At 35.7% G+C, this 22973-nt stretch overlaps 2 protein-coding genes and 1 long non-coding RNA gene across 4 annotated transcripts; 2 read left to right on the top strand and 1 right to left on the bottom strand.

Moving 5' to 3' along the window:
* Positions 1-857: 857 nt before the first annotated feature.
* Positions 858-9700, top strand: LOC137716362 (putative disease resistance protein RGA3). The gene is made up of 8 exons (XM_068455802.1): positions 858-1119; positions 1467-2425; positions 3429-6339; positions 6419-6582; positions 6667-6736; positions 7243-7634; positions 8694-8956; positions 9608-9700. Exons 1-4 carry the CDS (start codon positions 945-947, stop codon positions 6460-6462), a joined length of 4089 nt encoding a protein of 1362 aa, XP_068311903.1. The 5' UTR covers positions 858-944; the 3' UTR covers positions 6463-6582; positions 6667-6736; positions 7243-7634; positions 8694-8956; positions 9608-9700.
* Positions 9701-9706: 6 nt separating this feature from the next.
* LOC137716361 (uncharacterized) lies at positions 9707-11583 on the top strand. Of its 2 annotated transcripts, XR_011065664.1 has the most exons (5): positions 9707-9901; positions 10030-10214; positions 10597-10691; positions 10797-11393; positions 11480-11583. It is a non-coding gene; the product is annotated as an uncharacterized lncRNA (long non-coding RNA). The 2 variants fall into 2 exon arrangements; XR_011065663.1 differs by having other exon boundaries at positions 10030-10691.
* A 2571-nt stretch (positions 11584-14154) lies between these two features.
* LOC137715001 (expansin-A4-like) lies at positions 14155-15901 on the bottom strand. The gene is made up of 3 exons (XM_068454195.1): positions 15651-15901; positions 14981-15293; positions 14155-14720 (listed from the first exon to the last, which is right to left on the bottom strand). Exons 1-3 carry the CDS (start codon positions 15796-15798, stop codon positions 14417-14419), a joined length of 765 nt encoding a protein of 254 aa, XP_068310296.1. The 5' UTR covers positions 15799-15901; the 3' UTR covers positions 14155-14416.
* Between the last annotated feature and the right edge of the window lie 7072 nt (positions 15902-22973).

The following is a 22973-nucleotide window of genomic DNA, read 5'->3' as shown; positions in this document are numbered from 1 at the left end:
TCATAATTCAAATTTTTTCCCCTCACCTTGCTTTAATTTAGAGTATTAATATCACTTGTAATTGAAAAAAAGAAAAAAAACTTCTTTTATATATTAATTTGAGGAAAAGTTGAGATCTTATCATTCTTGTTCTTAACAAGAATATGCGCACCTACTGCAGCCAAGGCTATGTTATCCATGCCTCAATCAAATATCCCAAAGGCAAAGCTAGGGCATTGTCATGTGCTCTGACACTTCCATATTTTCTTCTTCTATTTCTCAAAAACCATCACTACTCCCCTGTGTATCCTAGAAATGTACATAATTTGATGAATTCAATTTCCAAGTTGTTTTGTTTTCATAAAATTTTTAATTTTCCAAGTTCCTAAATTTTCAAGGTAAAAAATCCGAACAAGTGGTTGGACTGGACGTAAGCCAAATTAAAAATTCTGATTTTCCTATCCGAACGCAACTTAACTTGGCAAGAGATATAATGGCGTTAGAGACTCCTCCCGTGCAATCGTTTGTACTAAAAAAATAAAACACATTAACTTCTTTATTTAAGAGAGAAAGAAAAAATAATTTTATTTTCGGTTAAAAAAAAAATGCTATTAGTGCTTTTAACTTTCTTTTTAGCCTTTCGGTCCCTTTATATTAAAGCAAAAAAAGTAAAGGATAGGGGGATTAGCTTTTTATCCCACTTTCTGAAATTGTCTTGCATGGCATGGTGGAGATTCGTGTTTTACTTGGTAGAGATTAAGTCTTGCCAGCTACGGTGTACAGCAATCATTAGCTCTATTATTGTATGCTCCACGTTTTTCACGTTATAAGACAGAAATTTCAACACTCTATTGTATCTGTTATCTATCATCATATCATCCTCCATTGCACTTGTAATATTGTATCGAAGAGAGAAACTTAAACACTCTGATTAGCTGAGCTGAGCTGAACAGGGAATTGAAGGAATGGCAGCTGAAGCTGTGGTTACTTTTGGTGTGGAGGGAATACTGAGCAAGGTGCTTTCACTTGCTTCGAAAGAATTCAGTCTTGCATTGGGTTTCAAAGCTCAACTCAGAAAGCTTCGATACTCATTAACCGACATTGAGCGTTTCTTGGTTGCTGTTGCCGACCAACCACAAGGTAGTATATATTTCTGAACTCTCTTGTTGTTAATTAGAAAATATAAAGGAAAGTATGTTAGAGATGATTTAATTAGTGATTTGATATGATTTAATTAGGAATTTGATTAGATTTTGTCTAGGTTTTTTTGTCTTGTGGACAAAGGATTATTTTAATTTATTTTCTAGTATTGCTTCTTTGTAATTTTATAAATACTTAATTAAGGAGAAGAATAAAAGATTGAGTTGTATTTGAAATTGTGAGATTGTAAAGAATTATAAATTTTTTGTATACCCTTTATTTTAAACTCTTATAATCTCACAACAAGATTTTTAATTACCGTTCTCAAATACTTTTCTGTTTAACAGGTGGGCCAATAGAGGACTGGGTGAAGAAACTTAAAGACGTAGCTCATGATGCTGAGGATGTCTTGGATGAATTCGAGTACGAAGTTGCTCGGCGTAAAGTCGAAATCCAAAACCATATGAAGAAAAAGGTTCTTAACTTCTTTTCACTCTCTAATCCACTTGCATTTCGTCTTCAAATGGCGCATAAAATAAAGAAGATCAATGCATGCTTGGTGGATCTCAAGAGTGAAGCATCTCTTCTTGGACTAGTTTCCAGGAATAAAGATGCAACTCCTCGAGGAAATAGATGGGACAGACAAACCAACTCACTCATTGGCAGAGATGAAATAACTGTTGGAAGGGGAGAGGTTGTGACAAAAATAGTTACAACCTTGACCGACCCCAAGTACAACCAAGAAAATCCTGCGGTTATGGCCATCGTGGGAATGGGTGGCCTCGGAAAAACAACATTGGCCAAGTCGGTTTATAATGAGGAGCTGATACACAAGCATTTTGAGACGAGAATATGGGTTTGTGTATCGAACGCTTTTGATGTCGATTTAATTCTACTTAAGATGTTAGAACAACTCAAACCGGCAAATGCCCCTTCCTTGAAAGATAACCAGGAAGCTTTGCTTAAGTTCCTTAATGAAGAGTTGGAAGATAAAAGATACTTACTCATACTTGATGACGTTTGGAACGAAGATTGTGAAAAATGGAAGAACTTGATGGAATGTTTTTTTAAGCTTAAATCTGATGGGGGATCCAAAATTATAGTCACTACTCGTAGTGCCAAAGTCGCATCAATCTCAGAAAAGCTACTTCCACGATGTGAATTGGGAAAACTTTCCGTGGATGAATGTTGGTCCATCATGAAAGATAGAGCTTGCCCCAATAGCAGTGCTAATATAGCTCATGAGTTCCAGACAATTGGAATGAAGATTGCTGAAAATTGTGGTGGTGTTCCATTAGTGGCAAAGGTGCGTACGATTACGTATCATATGTTTGCACCTATTTTTTTACATGTTTTCATTTATAAATTAAGATAATGCTTGCATTCAACTCATGGGGTGCACCACCTTATAAATTAGAACAAGGTCTTGTGACAATATGTATTTTAACTGTAGAAATTTCATAATCGGAACTATTTATTTTCGTAATCACCATTTAAAGATCATCATTACGAAATTTCATTTCAAATGATATACATATTAGCTATTTGATATTATAAATGTTTTACTTGGTACTAACAACGTCAATTTGTTCAATACATATAGATGACTAAATGGTCTCCGATTTAATTGATATTTGGTAGCAAACAAACTGATCCAATCCCTTCGAACTTTACTTATATTATTTGCAATATGAATTTTTTTTTAATTATTATTATTAATGGGAAGGACATGATTCAAAACTATTACAATAATTTAGGGTAAGGGAAGTTTTGAATCTGGAATGCATGAGTGAAAACCCAACACTCTATCCACTAGAATATTGCAAACTATTGCAAGATGATTGAATTGGGATTGAATTTTGAAAGTACAATGCACATAGATTAGTTTTTTAGAGGGTGTAAAAAGCTTCACCAAATGCAATAATTGGCATGACATGTACATATCACTAAAATATTATATGGTATATAAAATATGTGATTTTCCTAACTTTTTCTTATTAATAAACCAGCATTAGCAACTTATTGATTTGAACAAGACAGAAACTAGACAAAATTAATTCCGCCAACAAATCAAGAATAAAACGTATTTTTAACTACTTAATGGGTTCTTGGGAATTTGGTCAAGCACAAGAAACAGGAATCTAATATCATTTTGCATACTATTAAGAATTATAGTTATCACATTAGATTTTGTCCTTTTAGGCAAGGGGATTCAAAATTAAGTAAACAAAAACCTCTTATTTAATATGAGTCCCTCTTTTCTACATTATTTTTAGGATGCCTTCGAAACTCACTAATCCAATCAACAGGTTTTAGGAGGCATTTTGCACACTAAAAAAAGTATTGAAGAATGGTCGCTGTTTAAAGATAGTAGAATATGGGGCAACCTACCAAAAGGAGAAAATAGAATTATGTCAGTCTTGAAGTTGAGTTTTGACAATTTAGAATCACCATCATTGAAGCAATGTTTTACATATTGCTCATTGTTCAAGAAAGATTTCGAGATTCAAAGAGAGAGCTTGGTTCAACTTTGGATGGCTCAAGGATTACTCCACCCTGCACCCGATGAAGGTAAAGATATGGAGGAAATAGGTAATGAATATTTTGATATTCTACTGCAAAGCTCCTTATTTCAAGATGCTTCAGTGAGTGACAATGGCATTGTTAGCAAATGCAAGATGCACGATCTTGTGCACGATTTGGCAAAACTGATATCCAAATCCGAAATCTTGACGGGAGACTTATGTGGCATAGGCTCACTTGAGATTCGACATGTTGCTCGGGTTTCTACTTTTGTACTGGAAAACATTCTAGAAAGAAGTGATGGAAAATTGCGGTCACTGTTTTTCAACGATGGTGAAGTTCCTACTTACATTCTTCCACGATTCAAAGCTTTACGTGTCTTAAATTTAAGCAATGCTAATATTGAAGAATTTCCAGTTTCAATTTGTAGGCTGAAACACTTGAGGTATCTTGACATTTCTAAAACAAGATTCAAAGCACTCCCCACATCTATAGGCAAGCTCTATAACCTACAGACGTTAAGAGCAACAAATTGTGCCCTTAAAGAGTTTCCAAAAGAACTGCAAAACTTGATCAACCTGAGGCATATTTATTTTGATAAGAGTACGAAATTTCCACAAGGGATAAGGCGATTGACTTGCCTTCGAACATTACCTTACTTTTCGGTGGGTAATGAGATTGGTCGTCGAATTGAAGAGTTGGCTGGCTTAAAACAATTGAAAGGTAAATTAATCATTTGTAATCTGAAGCACGTAAAGAATGGAGAAGAAGCAAAGAAAGCTAAGTTGGAGGATAAGAGGAAAATATGCCATTTAAGCTTCCAATGGACAAAAAATAGGTCAATAACCAACAACAATAAGGAGGGGGATGTACTGGAAGGCCTCCGACCGCATTCTGAGTTGGAGAGCTTGAGTATTGAAAATTTCATGGGCAATAAGTTTCCATCGTGGATGATGAGTAGGTCATTACTGCTCAACAACTTGAAGAAGATTCAATTACTTGGATGCGACAAATGTGAAGGAGTCCCACCGCTCGGTCATCTACCCAATCTTACAGAGCTTAAGATTAACGGAATGGCTAACATGAAATGTGTTGGAGCTGAGTTCTACGGTTATGATCATGTCCACAATGTAGCCACGACAAGTAAGGAGATAATTACTTTGTTTCCTGCACTAAAAGTACTAAATATTTCTAGGTGTGGTAATCTAATTGAATGGAAGGAAGCACCAACGATGTCAGCACAAAAAGTAGTGGTTTTTCCATGCCTCGAGAAGTTGACCATAAAAGGCTGTTCCAAATTGAGAAATGTTCCAAGTCATTTTCCATCTCTTCAAAAGTTGAAGATAATTTCTAGTGATAGTGGAAAGCCAATAGAAGAAATAAGCAGTGGATTAACAACTCTCAATTTCCTCATAATAAGAAGTATTCAGGAGCTTACTTGTTTGCCGCAAGGAATTTTGAAGAACAATAATAATCTCTCCTCTATGGAGATAAGAGATTGCAATGATTTAACTTGTATTGCCCCCGATGTATTTGGATCGTGGGGCTCTCTTGAGAGATTGGATATTTGGAAATGTGAAAAGCTGAGGCATTTGGCGGATGGGCTAGATACACTCCCTCTCCTTGAGGAACTGACTATTAAGGAATGTCCTAGTCTAGAGTTGATTCCAATTACACATGGCATGGCATCTCTACGGGAATTAGTGATTGAGTATTGTGGACGATTGTCAAGCCTACCGAGTGGGTTAGAGTACTGCACCTCTCTCCAGAAATTGAAAATTTGGGAATGTAATGGATTATCAGGCCCACTAAATGTATGGGCCTCTCTTGTGGAATTGATAGTATGGAGATGCAATAACCTGACATCGATTGAAATTAAAGGCGGCGTATCCTCTCTTCAGAAGTTGACATTCAGCAATTGCAAAGAATTATCAAGCTTACCTGCTCTTCCACAACAATGTCCCTCTCTGCAGCATTTGGAGATAAGTGAATGCCCAAAGGTAGCCTCGTTTGGTGTCCAAAGTAGCAGCATTAGTCTGCAATCTACTTCAGATTTGCGCACCATGACCTCCCTTCGAGTATTGAGTATTAGTGAATGCGAAGGATTGGAAAGTTGGGTGAGTGGGCTGCAATTCCCACTCTCTCTCGGGTCGCTGATAATACAAGGTTTCCCTAATTTAGAGATTCTTCCAAGTTTAGACAACCTCAATTCTCTCGGTTATTTGGAGATTAGAAATTGGCGAAAGCTAAAATATCGGCCGACGGGGTTACAACGGCTCCCGCGCTTGGAGTATTTGAGCATCGGTGGGTTCTGGGAGGAGCTCGATTCCTTCCCTTTCCCTGATTTTCAAGTTGGATCATTAATGCACCTTGCAACCTTATACTTGTTTGGTTGGCCTAAGCTCAAGTCTCTGCCTCAACAAATTCAACACCTCACTTCTCTAACATCATTGTGGGTATATAACATTGACGGAGTGGAGACTTTGCCAGAATGGTTGGGTAGCCTTACATCCCTTACAGAGCTGCAGATTTGGAATTGCAAGAATCTGACCAACTTACCAAGTGTCCAAGCTATGCAACGCCTCACCAAATTACATACCCTGTTTATTGAGGGATGTCATCCCCTTTTAAAGCAAAGATGCAGCAGGAACAGCGGCACAGATTGGCCTAAGATTTCTCACATTCCGTATATCGAAAGTAAGTTTTTAAATTCTTGAAATCAAATTACAGAGTTCATATTAATTATATGTTTGTCTCCTTTGTTCGTTTGAATCAGTCCGGAGTCATACAGCAGTCGGATTGAATGTACACAACAAATGAGTCGCGGAAAAACCAAATTTCATGGTGTGCAAGGTCACATTTCTCTGAGATTACTTGTATTCCAGTTTTATGTACAAACGACTCCAAATGGCTCCAACTTCCACATTGAAATTAATCCATGTAAGCTTTTCAAATCTGCATCTCCTCTTCTCTTCTAAATTTATTGTGCTGTTGACTTCCGACTATATCTGTTGTGTGTTCCAGAGGCATCTATATATCTTTTGGCATGCATTGGCGTTTTTCAGGATGCTCAATCTGTGCAAACTGAGTACAGGTACTGATGCACGAGATATTAAATTTCCCGCTCAACCTTCATTCTAAAAAATATACCTTAAGTTATAGTACTTATCAAGCTAGCAAGCCTCTTTTTATGGTACCATGTGGGCAGTCTCCTTTACATGTTATCTTTCATAGATCCGGCAACATCAATTCGATAGTTAACTTTCTTTACTTCATCTGTACAAGCACTGAACCACTAGCTTAATTACCCGTTCATGGTATTCGAATCTTGTTAGAAATTTGGAACAGTAATGCCAATACTTGTGATCTTGTAAAACCATGTTCATATAATATATAGATTTACTGTAATTGCTTTCTGTTTGTTATTATCCTTATATATGAAGGTTCTGGGCAGATATTTTTACGGTTACTTGTGATTTCTGAACAAATTTTCAAATCATATGGATAGTGATTTGAATTCAGTTGATTTCTTTATTTCTAATTCATATCCCTTGAGTAACTTGATGAACTGTCATTTACCTGTGTTATTGCATAAATTAGGTAAAGAATTCTCAGTTGCAATGCTGAGTTGGGGACTAATTTAAGAAATCTGCGGAAAGGTCTACATAACCGAAATTGATAAAATTCACCATTGGCGGGTTATGGGAGGAGCTCAATTCCATTCCTGATGTTCAAGGTTGATCATTGCAGCTTGAATCCTTACATTTGAAAGGGTGGCCAAAGCTCAAGTCTCTCATCAAATTCAACACTTAACTTCTTTAACTACTTTATGTATCAACTACTTGAGGGAGTGGAGGCTTTACCAGAGTTGTTGGGTAACCTTACATGCCTTATAGGGCTGACGATTAGGAATTACAAGAAATTGATGAATCTATCCTCTGCAAAAGTTATGCAACGTGTCGCCACTTTACTGTCGCAGCGAATTAAGCAATGTAAGTTTTTCAAACTCCACCTCCTTTTCTCTTCAAGTAATTAAATTGACTTACTATATATGTTGTGATTTCAGTAGGCATATATAATTTTTTTTAGTATCCTTTGGCATTTTTCGTGACGTTCTTACTCAATTAGAACGATGTAGTTCTGTAGGTGCAAATAGGGTTCATGTACTGATGCTCAAGACATGTTTTTCCAAAAAAGTGGTGTTTCTTGTTTTAGATATTGTTTCGTCCTTCTTTCATCCACTGCATGCAAAATTTCTCATTCTACCCTGTACTTGCCTTAAAGTCCTTTTCAAGCTAGCATGTAATTTCTGAAGTGGCTCATAACGTTGTTGTTGATAAATACTTTGAAGTCAAAGCGGACTTGGTTGTTCAACCATCTGTCGGTGACTTTTAGTTCCACAGGCCCAGAGTAGTTCTTTCTGATACACATTGTTTTGTTCCAAAACTTTTTAAGTGGAATTTTGCTTCTGTCCAGATTGATACGAGAGTGATATTGAGCTCATTTGAATGTGCTTTTAAAATGACTGAAAGCACTTTTGGTGAAAATGTTTTTGGAACCAATCCTTGGTAAAAATGCAAGTAAATCCTGGAAAAGCACTAAAGTGCTTCCTGGAAGAAGCACATAACTGGTGCTTCTTGCAGAAAGCACTTAAAGTGCTTTTGGAACCCAAAAACATTTTCTCTAAAAGTGCTTTCAGCCATTTTAAAAGCACATCCAAACGAGTTGTTGATTTTTGTGTCTTTCCTAGCAGAACATTCAAGGTCTTGGGACTTTTTGGTGTTCACTGATGTTATTGCTGGTGTGTAACTTCGAATATATGTAAACCAAATTGATACTTTCGATTGTTATGACATACAAATATAAGTAAACCAATTTAATACTTTCGAATGCTATTCTTTTTTGTCAAAACAAAAAATAACGAAATCATAAACAAGAATGTTCTGCATAATGCCTATATACGTTCAGCGCGCGTTACACAATTTTGATAATTGGGTTGCCTCAGTACTTGGTAATACTTTTGCAAAGCATATGAAATGTTCATTTTGCAGCAAGCTCGTTGGACCATGATATTACTCATGAGAGTCTTCAAGGGATTTTTTCGTTCATGGAACCCACTCTGCCTCAGCCCTCAGCGGTGGCAGGGAATGCTGTTGAGGATATAAACTTTTATGGCCTAGGAAACAAAAATGCTAGAGGAGAGGTGTTCCTGCTGTGAAAATTGCAACATATAAAGTATGCGAGCTTTTCTGTTGTGGTCATATCTGGCTATCTGTTTTAATTAACAGAACCAGTTTGAAAATTAATACTCATGGTAATTTCTTTCCTGCAGCTTTTACTTCTTGTTGGCACTAAGTTGGAGCATGTAGTTGTTTAAATGTCTCGTAAGGTTGCTGAAAAATTTACATTGCCATCAAATTCGAAGGGGACTTAATTGTTTATCCTTTAGAGGATTACTTTTGGTTCAACAACTCAGACTTGTTCTCTTTGTGATTTTAATATTAATGTGGTCGGTAATTCTTCTCAACTGGCATTTTCTTCATTATCTTCAATTGACAATCGAGAGTTCCAACTTCTAAGGTACCAGAGGACTTGTTGAGTATTTGGATTACTGGCATAGGAGTACTTGTTGTGAATCTAAAAGTGTTGAACCATTTTGTTTTTTCCTGTTTCTTCACCGATTTCTTTTCAACTGGAATGTATCCTCTAGATGTGAGATGGATTGTGATCTTAAAGTTACGGACTAATGACCTTTTATCCTGATCAAAATTGTAGCACTTTCCTTATTCGTTTGATTCTTACATAATGAGGAAAGTGGGCATATGTTATTCCAACACTAGTTATCTGCTAAAACCATGTTCATATAATATGTAAAATTGCAGCAATTGTGTTCTCTTCCAAAAAAAAAAAGTTATTATTCTTATGAAGATTTTGGACTGAGATTTTTATGATTACTTGTATGCAGAGTGATTTGAATTCAGTTGACTTTTGTATCTGTGATTGATGACCATCCAGTAACTTGATGAACAGAGTGTACCCACACTTTTGCAGAAATTAGGTAAATGAATCTTCAGTTCCAAGGTTTTTACTATCAGTTGAAAAGTTGAAATTTGTTGCTTATATTGTTCTTCAGTTGTTTTGGTATTATCTTTGTACAGGCAGAATTGGGATTTCGATCAAAACTCATGCGTGGATCAGAATCATTCTTCAACTTCAATCATGTTTCCATATCGTCAAATCTTAATTTGGATCCAAATTGGTAATCTTTTTATCTTGTCGATTACAACTGGATCAATATTCTTTGTTTGATACTCGTTGCCAAATTGAAATGCATTCTTATGAGTTTGCACAGAGATTTGAATTCAGTTAAATTTTTTTGTTGTGTAGGTCTTTAGAAGCTGGGGCTTCCTAGCATCCTTTGCGCCCTGCATTACTTTCAAAGGAGAGTGCAAGAAGCAGCCAACTGTTGAATAAAGGGAGAGCTTGAGATTAAAAGTGAAAAAACTAGTGTACATTGTTATAGTAAAAATTCGAGAAACTACTAATTGCGGACATAGCCCTGCGTATGGAAGGTTCGTACAGTCCTATGGAAGGTCCGTACAGTTCTTTGTGCCCTCGTATGGAAGGTTCATACAGTCCTATGGACTTAGTATTGTCTTTAATGAAAGAAAGAAATTCTGGATGTTTTATTGGAGATGACAGTCTGTAAAATGAGTTGCAGCATATAATGTGTGCTTTTCTCCTTTTATTTTACATTGAACAATCTAAGCAAATTTTTTTTTCTGTTTTTCAGGCTTTCTCCATTTCATAATTCACCTTGAGCTTATTTATTAGTCTTCTAAAATGATGATAACGATGTCATAGAAGTCATCTCTGTTGCGAAACAAAGCTTTCTCTTTTGCTTGTAAAATAGTAGATTCTTTGACATGGAATGCCATAGCGATGTCGGTGCAGGTCCATATTGTGTACTTGGGGTCACTCTTCCTGATGGTGTTTACTCACCAGTCTCAACACCTTAGAGTTCTACAGAGAGTTCTCGGGCCGGGAAGGTAACACTGTCTCCTTTGAGACAATTTCTTATGCCATTATAAAGGATTGACTTTTTTTTTCTTTAAGAATTAGTCTTATTTTATATAATAAATTGTGCATTGCAGATATGTAGTCTCTGTTCTTTTAAGCAGAAAATTCAAGCTGCAAACAACAAGATCTTCGGAATTTATGGGATTAAGTGATAAAGTTAGTGGAAGTGCCACTATCGAGAGTGACATTATTGTCGTTGTTATCGGCAGTGGGATTTGGCCAGAATCTAAGAGCTTTAAAACAAATGTTTTGGTCCTTCTCCCTAAATGCTGAAAGGTGCTTCTGAAGGTAGCTTCACTGGCAACAAGTTACTCCTACAAACATATGTGCATTCTCTACGCCATTTCCTTTATCTGCAGGTAACTTGCTTTTACTATATGAACAAAAGAAGAGTGCTTCCGTATATGCCACCTTCTTGATATGTCAGATTATACTTCAAACTTGTTAGAAAGTTCATTGGCGTGAGTTGAGTGTAATCTTTAATACTCACTCTGAAAAGTAATTGCATTTGTACCATCAGTTGAAAAGTTGAAATTTGTTCTGTATCTTCTTTCTTGAGTTCTTTGTTATATTGGACCAGGCAGAATTGGGATTCCGGTGGAAACTCATGCATGAATCATTTTTCACACTTCCATGTTTCCTTCTCAAAATATCTTAATTTGGATAAACTGGTAAGCTCTCATTCCTTTAATTACACTGGATCAACATTCTTTGTTCGATACTCGTCAGAAGTATAACCTTATCAGTTTTAACACAGGCAAGCAGCATGGGTGATGGAACTGAGGTCTTGGACGTGCAAGCAGCAGCCAAACTGTTGAATACTAGACAAGAAAAAAAGAGCGAGAGCTTGAGATTGAAAGTGAGAAAGCTATTGTACTGATACATGTCACATCGATCGCTACTAAGTTTAGACTTTTGAGTCCTCTGTCTAGTTAATTTTTGCTACGCCTTGATGTCCAATTTACACAAGCTGCTTTTCCTTGTAGGAAATTAGCAGCTCCTTTTCATCAGTCAACTCCCAGGCCTCAAACAAGCAATGTAGACTGATTGGATAAAGATAACTTCTTCATGAATGTTGTCAAATGGTGTCTACCACAACATATGAACAATCGGTGCTAATTCAAGCTATGCAGCATTTCCAGTTCATCCCACTCCAATGGATGTTCAGATTCTCGGCTCATGATATTCAGTCAGATTGTAGGGTTCAAAACTTCAACTTAAAGTGCTCAAATGAAAGCCACTTCTTCATGAAAGTTTGTACAAATTGTGTCCACTTTAACATATTTAAAGTTGGTTATGATTTACTGACTGGAATTCTGTATGCTCAAAACACCGAAGCATGTTCTGAGGAAACTGTAGCAGCTACCTTTGGACTTCTAGCTTCAATGAATACTGTCGACAATAGGAGCAGAGGAAGGAAGAAAAAGCAAGCAAAGAAGGATTACTTTAGTACTTGAAAGCAAGTTGTTGCTTCCAAATAATTGCAAGACTTGATTTTCAGCTCTTATAGTAGCAAGAAAAAGCAAGTTATTGCATAAGTTGTATGCTTAGCATGCTTTGATCTTTCGTAGTTCAATTATTTGTTTACATGTGATGCTTCGAATTCATACTTTTAAGCGAAGAAGAATTTAACTATGATTAATACCACTTTGTGAGTTGGGAATTGATAGATAAGTAGTAAGGAACTTCGAATTCATAAAATCCCTATGAATCCGACCTCGTACTAATAACGCCCTATATTTCAATATATTTGTGCACTTGCAAGTATAAATTTTAAAACATACAAAATTTTGGCACCACATGTACTAACCTCACATTGCTACTCTCTTCACGCTCCACTTTTACTCTCAAAAATGCTCTCAAGCCATTGCAAATGTAACCTACATTATCATAGTGAAATCTAGATAAACTATTCAATGTGGACGTAAATGGAATGAATATGTCTATGAATATATCTACTCAACCTACATTATCATTGGTTTTATGCCATAATGTCAGTATTGCAACCCCAATATATCATGTCTCACTCACACAATTTTATCTCCATTACCCATTTTTGGGAGTCGACAAGAGTCAACGCCAATGGCTAATAGGTTATGCTCACAAAAGTTCTTCTCACTATTCTAAGCAATGTTTTGATTCAACGTATTTTCTCAAGAGCTTAAATATCACATTTAATGATCGTTTGTCACACTGCCCCTAATGATGAAATCCATTCCATTCACATTTCCACAACAATTATTAGTTGCCCCATAACAAAAACAAGCCTTTGCTACAGCTCATGCCCGCGCGTGTCCATGTGGCCATGTTCTGCTGTTTGTTAGATGCAGACCCTTTTATATTGCTGAAAAAGATACAACACCAACTTCTAGCACACTAAGGTCACCTCTAACCGAAAGATCCAGAGGATCGAAAATAGCTCGAAAATTGTCTCCAATCGAGAATCAAGTCAAATGGCTCGTGAGCCCCACTGAACAAAAAAGGGACAAAGGGCCAACCGGCTGGCCCAAATGAGCCAGCCAGCCCGCTGGTTAGCCCAATTTCCCTTTTTCTTTTTTTTTTTTTTCCTTCCATTTGCCCAGCCCACTTTAGGGTTTAGGGCTTAGGTTTTTTTTTGTCCTATCCCATTTTTTGTTTTTTATGCCTAGCCCACTTTTTTTTTTTGTTTTTTTTTTGGACGTTTTTTTTTTTTAATTTTTAATTTCTAATTTTTTTCCTACATCATTTCTCACATATTTTTCACTATTCATACCATATTACCTTATTTTATTTCAATTCTTCACGTTTCATATTATAGCCCTTTGGCCCTCGGTTGGAGACGGTTTTTTGTGACAGGGCTAAAACGAGCCCAATGACCCTCAGTTGGAGATGGTAAGAAATATGGTCATGTACTATTCATTAAAATATTAATTTTTTTGGAGGACCAAAGGGCTAAAAGTAGCCCTCTGACCAGCCTTCGGTTGAAAATGGTCTAAAAAGACAGCTCCCGAATCTCATAAAAAAGTTCCTACTTAGCCAAAAAAGAACTTGTTGAAAGTGATTGTGTGGAAGGGGTTGTGTTTCTTCATATTTTTGTGGACTCTCCATATCAAGAATCGCATAAATAGGGTCTTTTGGAGGAAGAAACTTACCTACAATTAGGGTAGTGGGAAGTTGCAGTGACTGCAGTGCATGATTGACTTGCAATACTGACATCATAACATTTTGAGAAAGTTATTCTCCATTCTGGATGATGGTACCTTTTTTCGAACATGCCATGCATATTACCAACTAGTTCAAATTCAGTGGCCATCTTACCGCTTTTTTTTTTATCTGACAAACGACATGATAATCAACACTAAATTCATTTAAATTACGGGAAGAAGAATTCAAACTTGAGTGCAAGAGAAGCACACTATAGTCAACTTGCTTAAGCCCAGCAGCACATCTTACTTGATAAAGCTTTCTCGTTTTTTATAAATATATATATCATTAAGGTTACAAGTACAACTGAGAAATTGGTTACAACCTGAATGAGGTGAATATCATTTCTCCAGGAAAACTCAAATGTGAAAGGCCCAGCGGGTGTTTTTTTAGCTCACCTCAGCAAACCTCCACTTCACAACTACTCTTTGCTTTTACACTCAAAAAAGTTTACGGGAAAAAAATGACAGATAGATATACAAATTTTTACCAATAATGTAGAGGAATATCTCTAAAGTTGACCCCCGGAGAATGTCTGACCAAACTGCCAATTACCAGGCGCGACGTTGTAGCTCGTGACGGTTCTACCGTCACTGGTGGTGACTTGGAAGGAGAGGGCTTGGCCATTGAGGTAAGAGTTGCTCTGCCAGTTTTGACCCCAGTTTCTTGACATGGGTTGCCACCCTGTTCTGGACCCCTTGATTGAAACTGAATGGACGTCTCCTGCCCCAGCCACGTTGGTGATCAAAACCAGGTTGAAGTAGGAGTGGCCGTTGATGGTGAATCTTATTCCTCCTTTCTTCACACAAGGTACTCTGCCAAGACAAAACACAATTATAATCGGCTAATGTTGGCTTTTCAAATATTTGACGTGTTACATTGTCACTAACTAAGAGCCATTTTCAAAAAAGAACTAACTTAATTATTTAGATTTTCAGTTTGACAACATAATATCTTAAAGTTTTCGATTATAACCTATTTTCATAGAAGTTTCACCTTGATTAAACTCCGTTTTATATTATCTACTAAACTTGTGATAATCAAAGAAATGTTCTTCTTTAACTTCAAGGCCTACCTTCTGAAGGAAACCGGCACGATTCCAGCACGGTATTGGGCAATTTGCAAGAAAGCAGGCTCAGCCAAATCGAAATGCTGCAGAGGAGGATTGCACCATCCGCCATTGTCGTTGGACTGAGCAAAGTTAGGAGGGCAAAAGTTTGTAGCAGTAACAATGATGGATCCAGGACGGCACCATCTTGGGTCATTGTCACATCTCATTTCATAACAAGACCCACAGCTTAAGCCATTGTTGAACAATGCTGTGCTCAAAGCTGCAGTGTTGGTTCCATACCCCTGGCTGTACAAATTCCCATAACCACATGCTCCTCCTGTAAAACCCAAATCAAATTAATATCAAACCCCAACGATCTTAAATTAAACAAATCTTTTTCTTTCGTTGCTGAAATGTTGTTTACAGTCCCAGTTTTGGCTCGTTTGGATTGTTTATATTCTATATGAGAAACACTTATGCTTATAAGCGCTTTCATTCAAAAAAATGTAAATATATATAATTATCGTCATTAAAAATTTAAGTGCGTTTTGGAAAAACACATGAAAATGCTTTTTGAGGAACCACCTCCAAAACCCATAAAGGGTACTTTATAAGCGATTTTAGTTGTCTAAAAACGCTTTTTTTTTTTTTCATTTGTTGTGATAAGTAGTTGACAGGTGAGTTTTGGACTTACCCATTGTGCCAGAAGCATCACCGCCACCGTAAAATGTGGCATGAGCGCCTTCCCAGCTACCATAAACAGCAAATACACCATGCAGATGTAGATTAAAGAGAACAACAGAAAGGGCTATAGGAGCAAAAGACAATGCATGAGCTGCCATTTTTGTGGCTTTTTGGTGGGTTTTGATTTCAATAGGGAAAAGAAAGAGAGGAGTTTTAGTTTTTGTGTAGGGCAGGTGGAGTTTGCTCTGTGCTTTACAGTGCACGAGGGTTCCTATATTTATAAGGAAACTTGGGAGGATTGTGAATGAGTTTGTTTGCATATTATTTCACAGAAAACAGCCACAAACAAGTAATTGAGAAAACCAAATGCACATGCCCTGGTTGTGGTTGGGATTACCAACCGATATCCCCGTGGGCCAAACTTTCCACATGCATTTCTCATCCATTAAATCTCTAATAAATAAAAATATATATATATATATATATATATATATATATATATATATATTCTGATTTCTTTGATTGCATTGAGATGGGTCCCTCAACACATATGAATTTTATCTTTACTAGAAAGATGTTACAAATGTGGTATGAAAAATGTGGTAAAAGTAATATTTTTGTTTTTATATTTAAAATGTTGTAAGGTATTTGAATTTGAGTGGACTGTTTCAGTTAAATTAGACTAATAATGTCTATTTGTTGCTTAGTGAACTTATAAATGTTAAGACTAGACTTACGTACTGAATTGGATATCAATATATTGGGGCTTACAAGTCCCGTCTCAAGATGTAGGACTCTATAAAATTTTATTCTACTCAGTTTCAATCTTGTTTAGTTCTTGTCATCAAACAGGCATGTGAATGATGGTAACTTAGGAGTGTGAATAACATTTTCTTTTAGTTTTTAGTGCTTAACTAATTTTGATTAAAAAATAAAGGTGATAATTCTTAGTTTGTGGCCCAAGAAAGTTGAAAATCCCCTTCTATTTGTTGAATAAATGGTAGGTAGTCTTAACAGATAATGGTATCTTTGCACATGGGAGAAATTTTTGCTTAATCAAAACATGGAATTTTAAAGTATTTTATTCTCTAATCTTTTTTCCATTTATGAACATTCTGATCCTTAAGAGAGAAACAAAGTTAAGGGCAAGATATAAATGAGGTTGTAAGTGGAAGTTCCAAATCTGTGCAGAATGTGATTAGCAACTTGGAGTAGTCTTGAGTACTGCTCATGGTGGGAAGTGGCCGAGTCCCACCCATTATTTCGTTTTCGTGCTTCAATTTGGGTAGTGCATGTGTTATGTTTTGACACTGCCCCACCCCCCACACGTCTCTTCTCCCTCGAATAGTAACATAGCATTAACATATTAAAGGCAATAAATTAAAGTCTTACTTCCAAGTTGATCTTCGCTTGGTGCGGTTTCTCCTTTGTAGACGGTCGGACGCCTTCAATCATATTGTTCAATAAAATAGCGACTGAGTGTAGTTATATCAAATGATTACAAATTAATTTGATATTTGATTATGTCTAAAATAAAAGGGATTCAATTACAATAATAAAAAAAAAACTTTGTCATGTCCTGATGTAAGCATATTCTGAAAAATTATTAATGCATAACATTTATTCTTTGTTAAATGTCGAATTTTGTATTTTATGGACAATAGTATTAGGACTTTATCGATTAATCGATGTTCGGTCTAGAAAATAACTGTGTATTATGATATGAGTAAGTAATTAAAGACAATAAATTTCTAGGCTCTTATCCATTGTATACTATCCATGTAATATATATGATTTACATTTGTATGCTTGTATAATGGTGTGAATATTATTCTGTATAAAATTAGTAATGATTTTTCTGAAAAAAAAAAAAAAAAAAAAAAGAAACTCTGGTGTTACGTGGGCATGGGGACATCAGGAACTATATGTCCCCTTTTTGTTGGCCGTTTGGTCACATGGATTGCCGACTTTACATTGAATAGGCGAGATCCCTCGTGCCTGAATTTCGGACCACCAGATTACGGCATGTTGCTGGTAACTTGAGTTTATTAGAGGCTTGGGACCAAACAGCCGACTTACTGCCCTCAAATTTGAGTCATGGGCATTTGTCTCCTGTGAATATTTGGATAATGTGCTATTGTGATATTTCTCTGCACAACTTTGTTTTTGTCCATTAATTTTCTTTTAATTTGTTCAATTCAATGGCTAGAAATGCACAAGAATGTGTAAAGAGAGAAGACGAATATGTGAAGGTTGATATTATATGTGCTCTTTTTTCTTTTCAGACCAATGTGATGGAACCCAATGAGTATATGGTGACTCCGTTTGTGAATCACATTATTTCAAATTCATTGTGAGACTTCATTTGTTCAAAATAAGAAAACATATATATTCTTCATGTAAAAAGTTCAAATAACTTTAAACCTGAAAAAAAAAAAAAAAAAGTCGAATGTAGATAAACACACATTTAGGTCCGTAACTTGCCAAAGAGAGTTTAATTAACATTTAGGTTTGACAGTCGGGATCGTTTGTCACTCGCTGAACGACATCATGTGATGATTCTCAGACTTTTTAAATGAGTTTTGGTTCAGTTCTTGTCATCTCGTTTCCAACTCTTCTTCTCCAATAATATATATCATTGTTATACACGTGTGAGTGCATGTGTGTACGTAGGAACGAGTGAAAGCAATTCACTCACATACAAAACCCTAATTACAGGTGTCACCACAGCCTATTACTCTAATTAATGTTTGTTGACGCATATATATATATATATATATATATATATATATATATATATAATTTTTTTTTTTCATTTTAATTGGTCTTAGACTCTTAATCAAAGAATTAACTAAGAGATGGAACAAAAACAATTCTGCTAACAATTAACAAGACAAATGTTCATGAACCATGAATAACAAGACAAATGATTCGTATTAATTGTCTTAAATTTGTAATTCTTTCGGAGGACAAGTGGCAATGCATCTTTGTCTTATGCATGCACAAATTGTTAACAATCTTTTTTTTCTTCTTCTTTCTGTACTAATATCCTCATTAGAAATTACGATTATTTACTCCCAATCTACCGACCAGGGCCTTTTAAAGTGAAAATGGCAGCAGGATATATTAATCTACCGACCAGGGCCTTTTAAGCAATTTTAATAGAAAATTTCACCTCGAATGTCATATATTTATATACTTGCCAACTGCATTGTTTAAGTTGTTTCTTTAAATAAAAAGTAAGTTATCATTTAGTATTATGGTTTAGTAGTATTTCTAGCCTCTTCAATGGTAAGTGAAAGATTTTAAGTTAAATTTTCATTACATGCGAATATGAATTACATTTTTGCTAGTCTATTGTGAGACTAATTAAGCCACCCTCTTAATGTAAATGAGATCATTTGTTCAAAAATAAAAAATAAAAAGCATGATTGTATGTAATCAGAAATGGTAAGGGTATTCATACAATTGGTGGTGCACAAAACGCTTCTTTTACAGAATCTTTTATATTATATTTGTACCACCTCTATAATAGAGATGAGATTCATATATATTCGAGAGTCTTGCTTTAATTAGAAGTGATACGAATACAGTATAAAAAAATGTAATAAATATAGCATTACTTGTTATTGGTGCTTTCGATTCTCTTTTCTACAGACTTTTCACTTCGTTAACTCATTAGATTTGCATGATAAAACTATTGCATGTCAACAAAACGAAGATAAAATTGTTATTTGCAACAAATTGAGTCTGAGAAGTTCGATATATATATATATATATATATATATATATATATATATATATGGTCATCTGCATTTCTTAATCGTCGGTCCTCAGTTCTTCTTTCTTCCAGCCAAACAGTAAGACGTGGTCCAAACAATAAGTCCCAGGAGAGGCATGAGCGGAGCGCATGAGCGGGGGAAGAGTCTAGACATACGAGGAAGGTGAATCTTTTAAGTCTTGCATATAGTATACTTGTTTTGTGCATTTCATGAGTAGATTATTTAGATCTAGTTCAATGGCCAGCACTAGCTCTAGATCCACCTTAGGAACTATACCTGACATTGTCAATGAAGAACAAAAACTGGATTTTCAAACAGACGAAAGTATTGATTTTTCCGACTGGAACATTCCAAAAGTTTCAACCCAAAATATTTACAAGAAAAAATGGTCTTTGACCTCTTTTAAATCCGAACATCACGTCAAAACAGTTGAGAAGGCTTATGCTCTTAGCAAAGAACATGAGACTTGTCAATTATTTTCTCCAGAACAAATCAAAGCGCATCGCAAAAACGGTCATAACTATCTTCACATTGGTTTAGTTCAAATCGCTGTTAAACCTTTAACACGAAAAGGTCTTAATACGTCTATTCTTTTATGTCTTCGTGACGCCCGATTTACTGATTTTAACGATAGTATTCTTGGAATGATTGAATCAAGTCTTTATAACGGACCTATCCATTTTGATTGTTTTCCCGATCTCACAATAAGTCTTTCAGATCCACATGTTTTAAAAGCTCTTACTCTTAATATCAAAACCTCCGGGTACCAAGTCCTGGAAGGAACACAACCTTTGGCACTTATTTTTAGAGTTTATTACAAAGTCACTGGCACAAACATGAATTTTCAAGCTTTGAACAAAAGTCCTCGCGACCACACTCTTTTAATCCAAACAACCCAAGAAAGCGCAAACATTAGAGTACCAAGAACCATTAGGTGGTCAGACATCAGTCTCCCCTCAGATTGGTGTTTAATTAATGAAAGTAAGCCGGTTTCCGTCCAAAACAGCCTCGTTAATCTTGACAACATTGAACAATATTTTGACGGCACAGTTAAAATCAATTTTGATCGTCCAGCAAGAAAATCTTGTGAATCAGTTTTGTCGCACAAATCTTTTACTCCTAGCAGACAGTCTTTTTCTGGATCCACGTCAACCGATAGACTGGGTCGAGATCAAGATTTGATCAAATCTTTAGTAAACAAAAAGTTAAAAGAGCAGGAAGCTGCACAACAAGATCTGGTCAATGATTTACTCAAATTAAAGTCTGTCGACACCTCTTCACAAGTTGCACATCCTGTTTATCATCCTCCAAACCAAGAGGAACCCACTTCTCCAACTCCTTCTGATTTTGAAACAACATCGGTGAATCACCAATTACTTGTTTTAAACAAACCACATAAAATCCGATGGAGGAAGCTTAAAGCTGACATCGCTTCTGAGGAAAATATTCCCAGAAGAAATATTTTTAGAAAAAAGTATTGTGATGAAGAAAAGCTAGCCATATATGCCGAATGGAAAGCTTTTGTAGAACAATACCAATTTGAAATATCTTTCTTTGATTTTATTGAAAAACATTTTGAAACAAAAAATAAAGTTACGGTTGTTACCAAAGAAAATTGGGTCAAGGAAGACAAAACTTTGATTTCTTCCAGTCATCCTCCCAAAGAAACTATTTTGATTTCCACTGGTAATACCAACATCCCCGCAACCCCTTTTAAAATTCCAAAAGAAGATTCTGGTTTTAAACCTGTCATTGAACAGAATAATTTTACAAACCAAAGTCTTCATACTATTGGAAAACAGTTAGACAAAATTGAAACCAAAATCGACAAATTGTCTCAACCAAAATCTTCTCCAAAAGAAAAACCTTTAGTAAATTTTACTGATACTGCTTCAAGTTCCACTGCTTTAAAATCCATGACTACTTTACAAAAAATTGATCATATGCTCACTGAGCTCAAAAAAGAGAAAGTTGTTAATGTTTTGCAAAACAATGATGTTTCTGTCGAAGAAGAAAATACTTCTGATTCTTCTCAGGACACGGAAACTAGTTCTGCTATCCAAAATATTGAAAATATTTTTCAAAACATTGATCTTCAACCAACTTTTGATTTAAAACGTATTCGTACTCATCCGGTCAACCCTACTTCTCTCACAAAAAACTGGTATCCCAGGCCAACTCCTCCTGACCTTCAATTTGAAGAACGAAATATTCAAAATCAATTTTCAGTTTCAGCCGACAAACTTTATGAGTGGAACATAGATGGCTTATCCGAACAAGAACTTTTGAACAAACTTCAACACATGTCCATGGTTGCTAATAGCTACATTTCAAATCACAATTTTACTCAAACACAAATCGTTGATCTTCTCGTCACTGGTTTCACTGGAATGCTTCATTCTTGGTGGGAGAAGCACTTAACTTCTCAGTCCAGAGATGAAATACGCTTTGCGGTCAAAAAAGATGAGGAAGGATTTCCCATTTTTGACGAAACGATAGGACAAGGAATACCCGACGGAGTAAATACTTTACTTTATACGATTATAGAACACTTTATAGGAACACCCAGCAACGTTACTACGCGTATTCACGACCAACTGAGTAATTTAAGGTGTCCAACCTTAAGTGATTTCAGATGGTATAAAGATGTTTTCATATCCAGAGTTATGCTTCGGGAAGATAGTAATCAACCTTTTTGGAAAGAAAAATTTATCAATGGTTTACCAAATCTTTTTGCTCACAAAATTCGAAATGTTTTAGTAAATGAAGAAGGTGTCATACCTTATCATACCCTTACTTATGGTAACATAGTTAATGTTATTCAAAAGGAAGGATTGAAAATGTGTATCGACATGAAGATTTCAAAACAAGTTCATAAAGATAAATCTATTGCTAAATACGAACTTGGAACATTTTGTGAACAATATGGTTTACCTCCAATCGCTCCTTCGAGTAAAAAGAAAAAAGCCCAACAAACCAGCAAGTTTTCTAAACATCAATCCAGATTTTATAAAAACAAAAGATCTTCCAACAAACCTTTTCAGACAAATAAATTTTATGAAAAACCATCTTCAAACAAAAAACCTTTTCGAAGGTCTAAAAAGGATTTTCAAAATAAAAAGGGAAAGTGTTACAAGTGTGGTAAATTTGGTCATTATGCAAATGAATGCAAGGTTAAAAAGGTTATTAACCAACTAAAAATCTCTGAAGAAGAGAAGGTCCAACTTATCCAGGCTTTAGAAATTAGAAATACCGACTCTAGTCAATCTGACAAAAATCCCGATTTTTCCGTCTCCGACTCTAGCAGTTCTAGCGACGTCTCCTCGCCAAACATTAAGTTTGGATGCACGGACACTTGTTGTAATAAAATTTCAGTGCTTAATAAGCAAGAAGAACAAGAAGAGTTTTTAATGGAATTAATTAGTAAAGTCGATGACCCTGATTTAAAATCTTTTTATTTGAAAAAACTCAAAAATTTGATTTCTTCTCATGAACCTGGCACTAGTCAAATTTCTTCTCAAAAGATTTCTCTCAGTACCACTTTGGAACGT

Source organism: Pyrus communis, chromosome 14, assembly GCF_963583255.1.
Source record: "Pyrus communis chromosome 14, drPyrComm1.1, whole genome shotgun sequence".
Taxonomy (NCBI): domain Eukaryota; kingdom Viridiplantae; phylum Streptophyta; class Magnoliopsida; order Rosales; family Rosaceae; genus Pyrus; species Pyrus communis.
The sequence above is the reverse complement of the archived record's forward strand: the minus strand, read 5'-3'. Positions and strand labels throughout refer to the sequence as shown.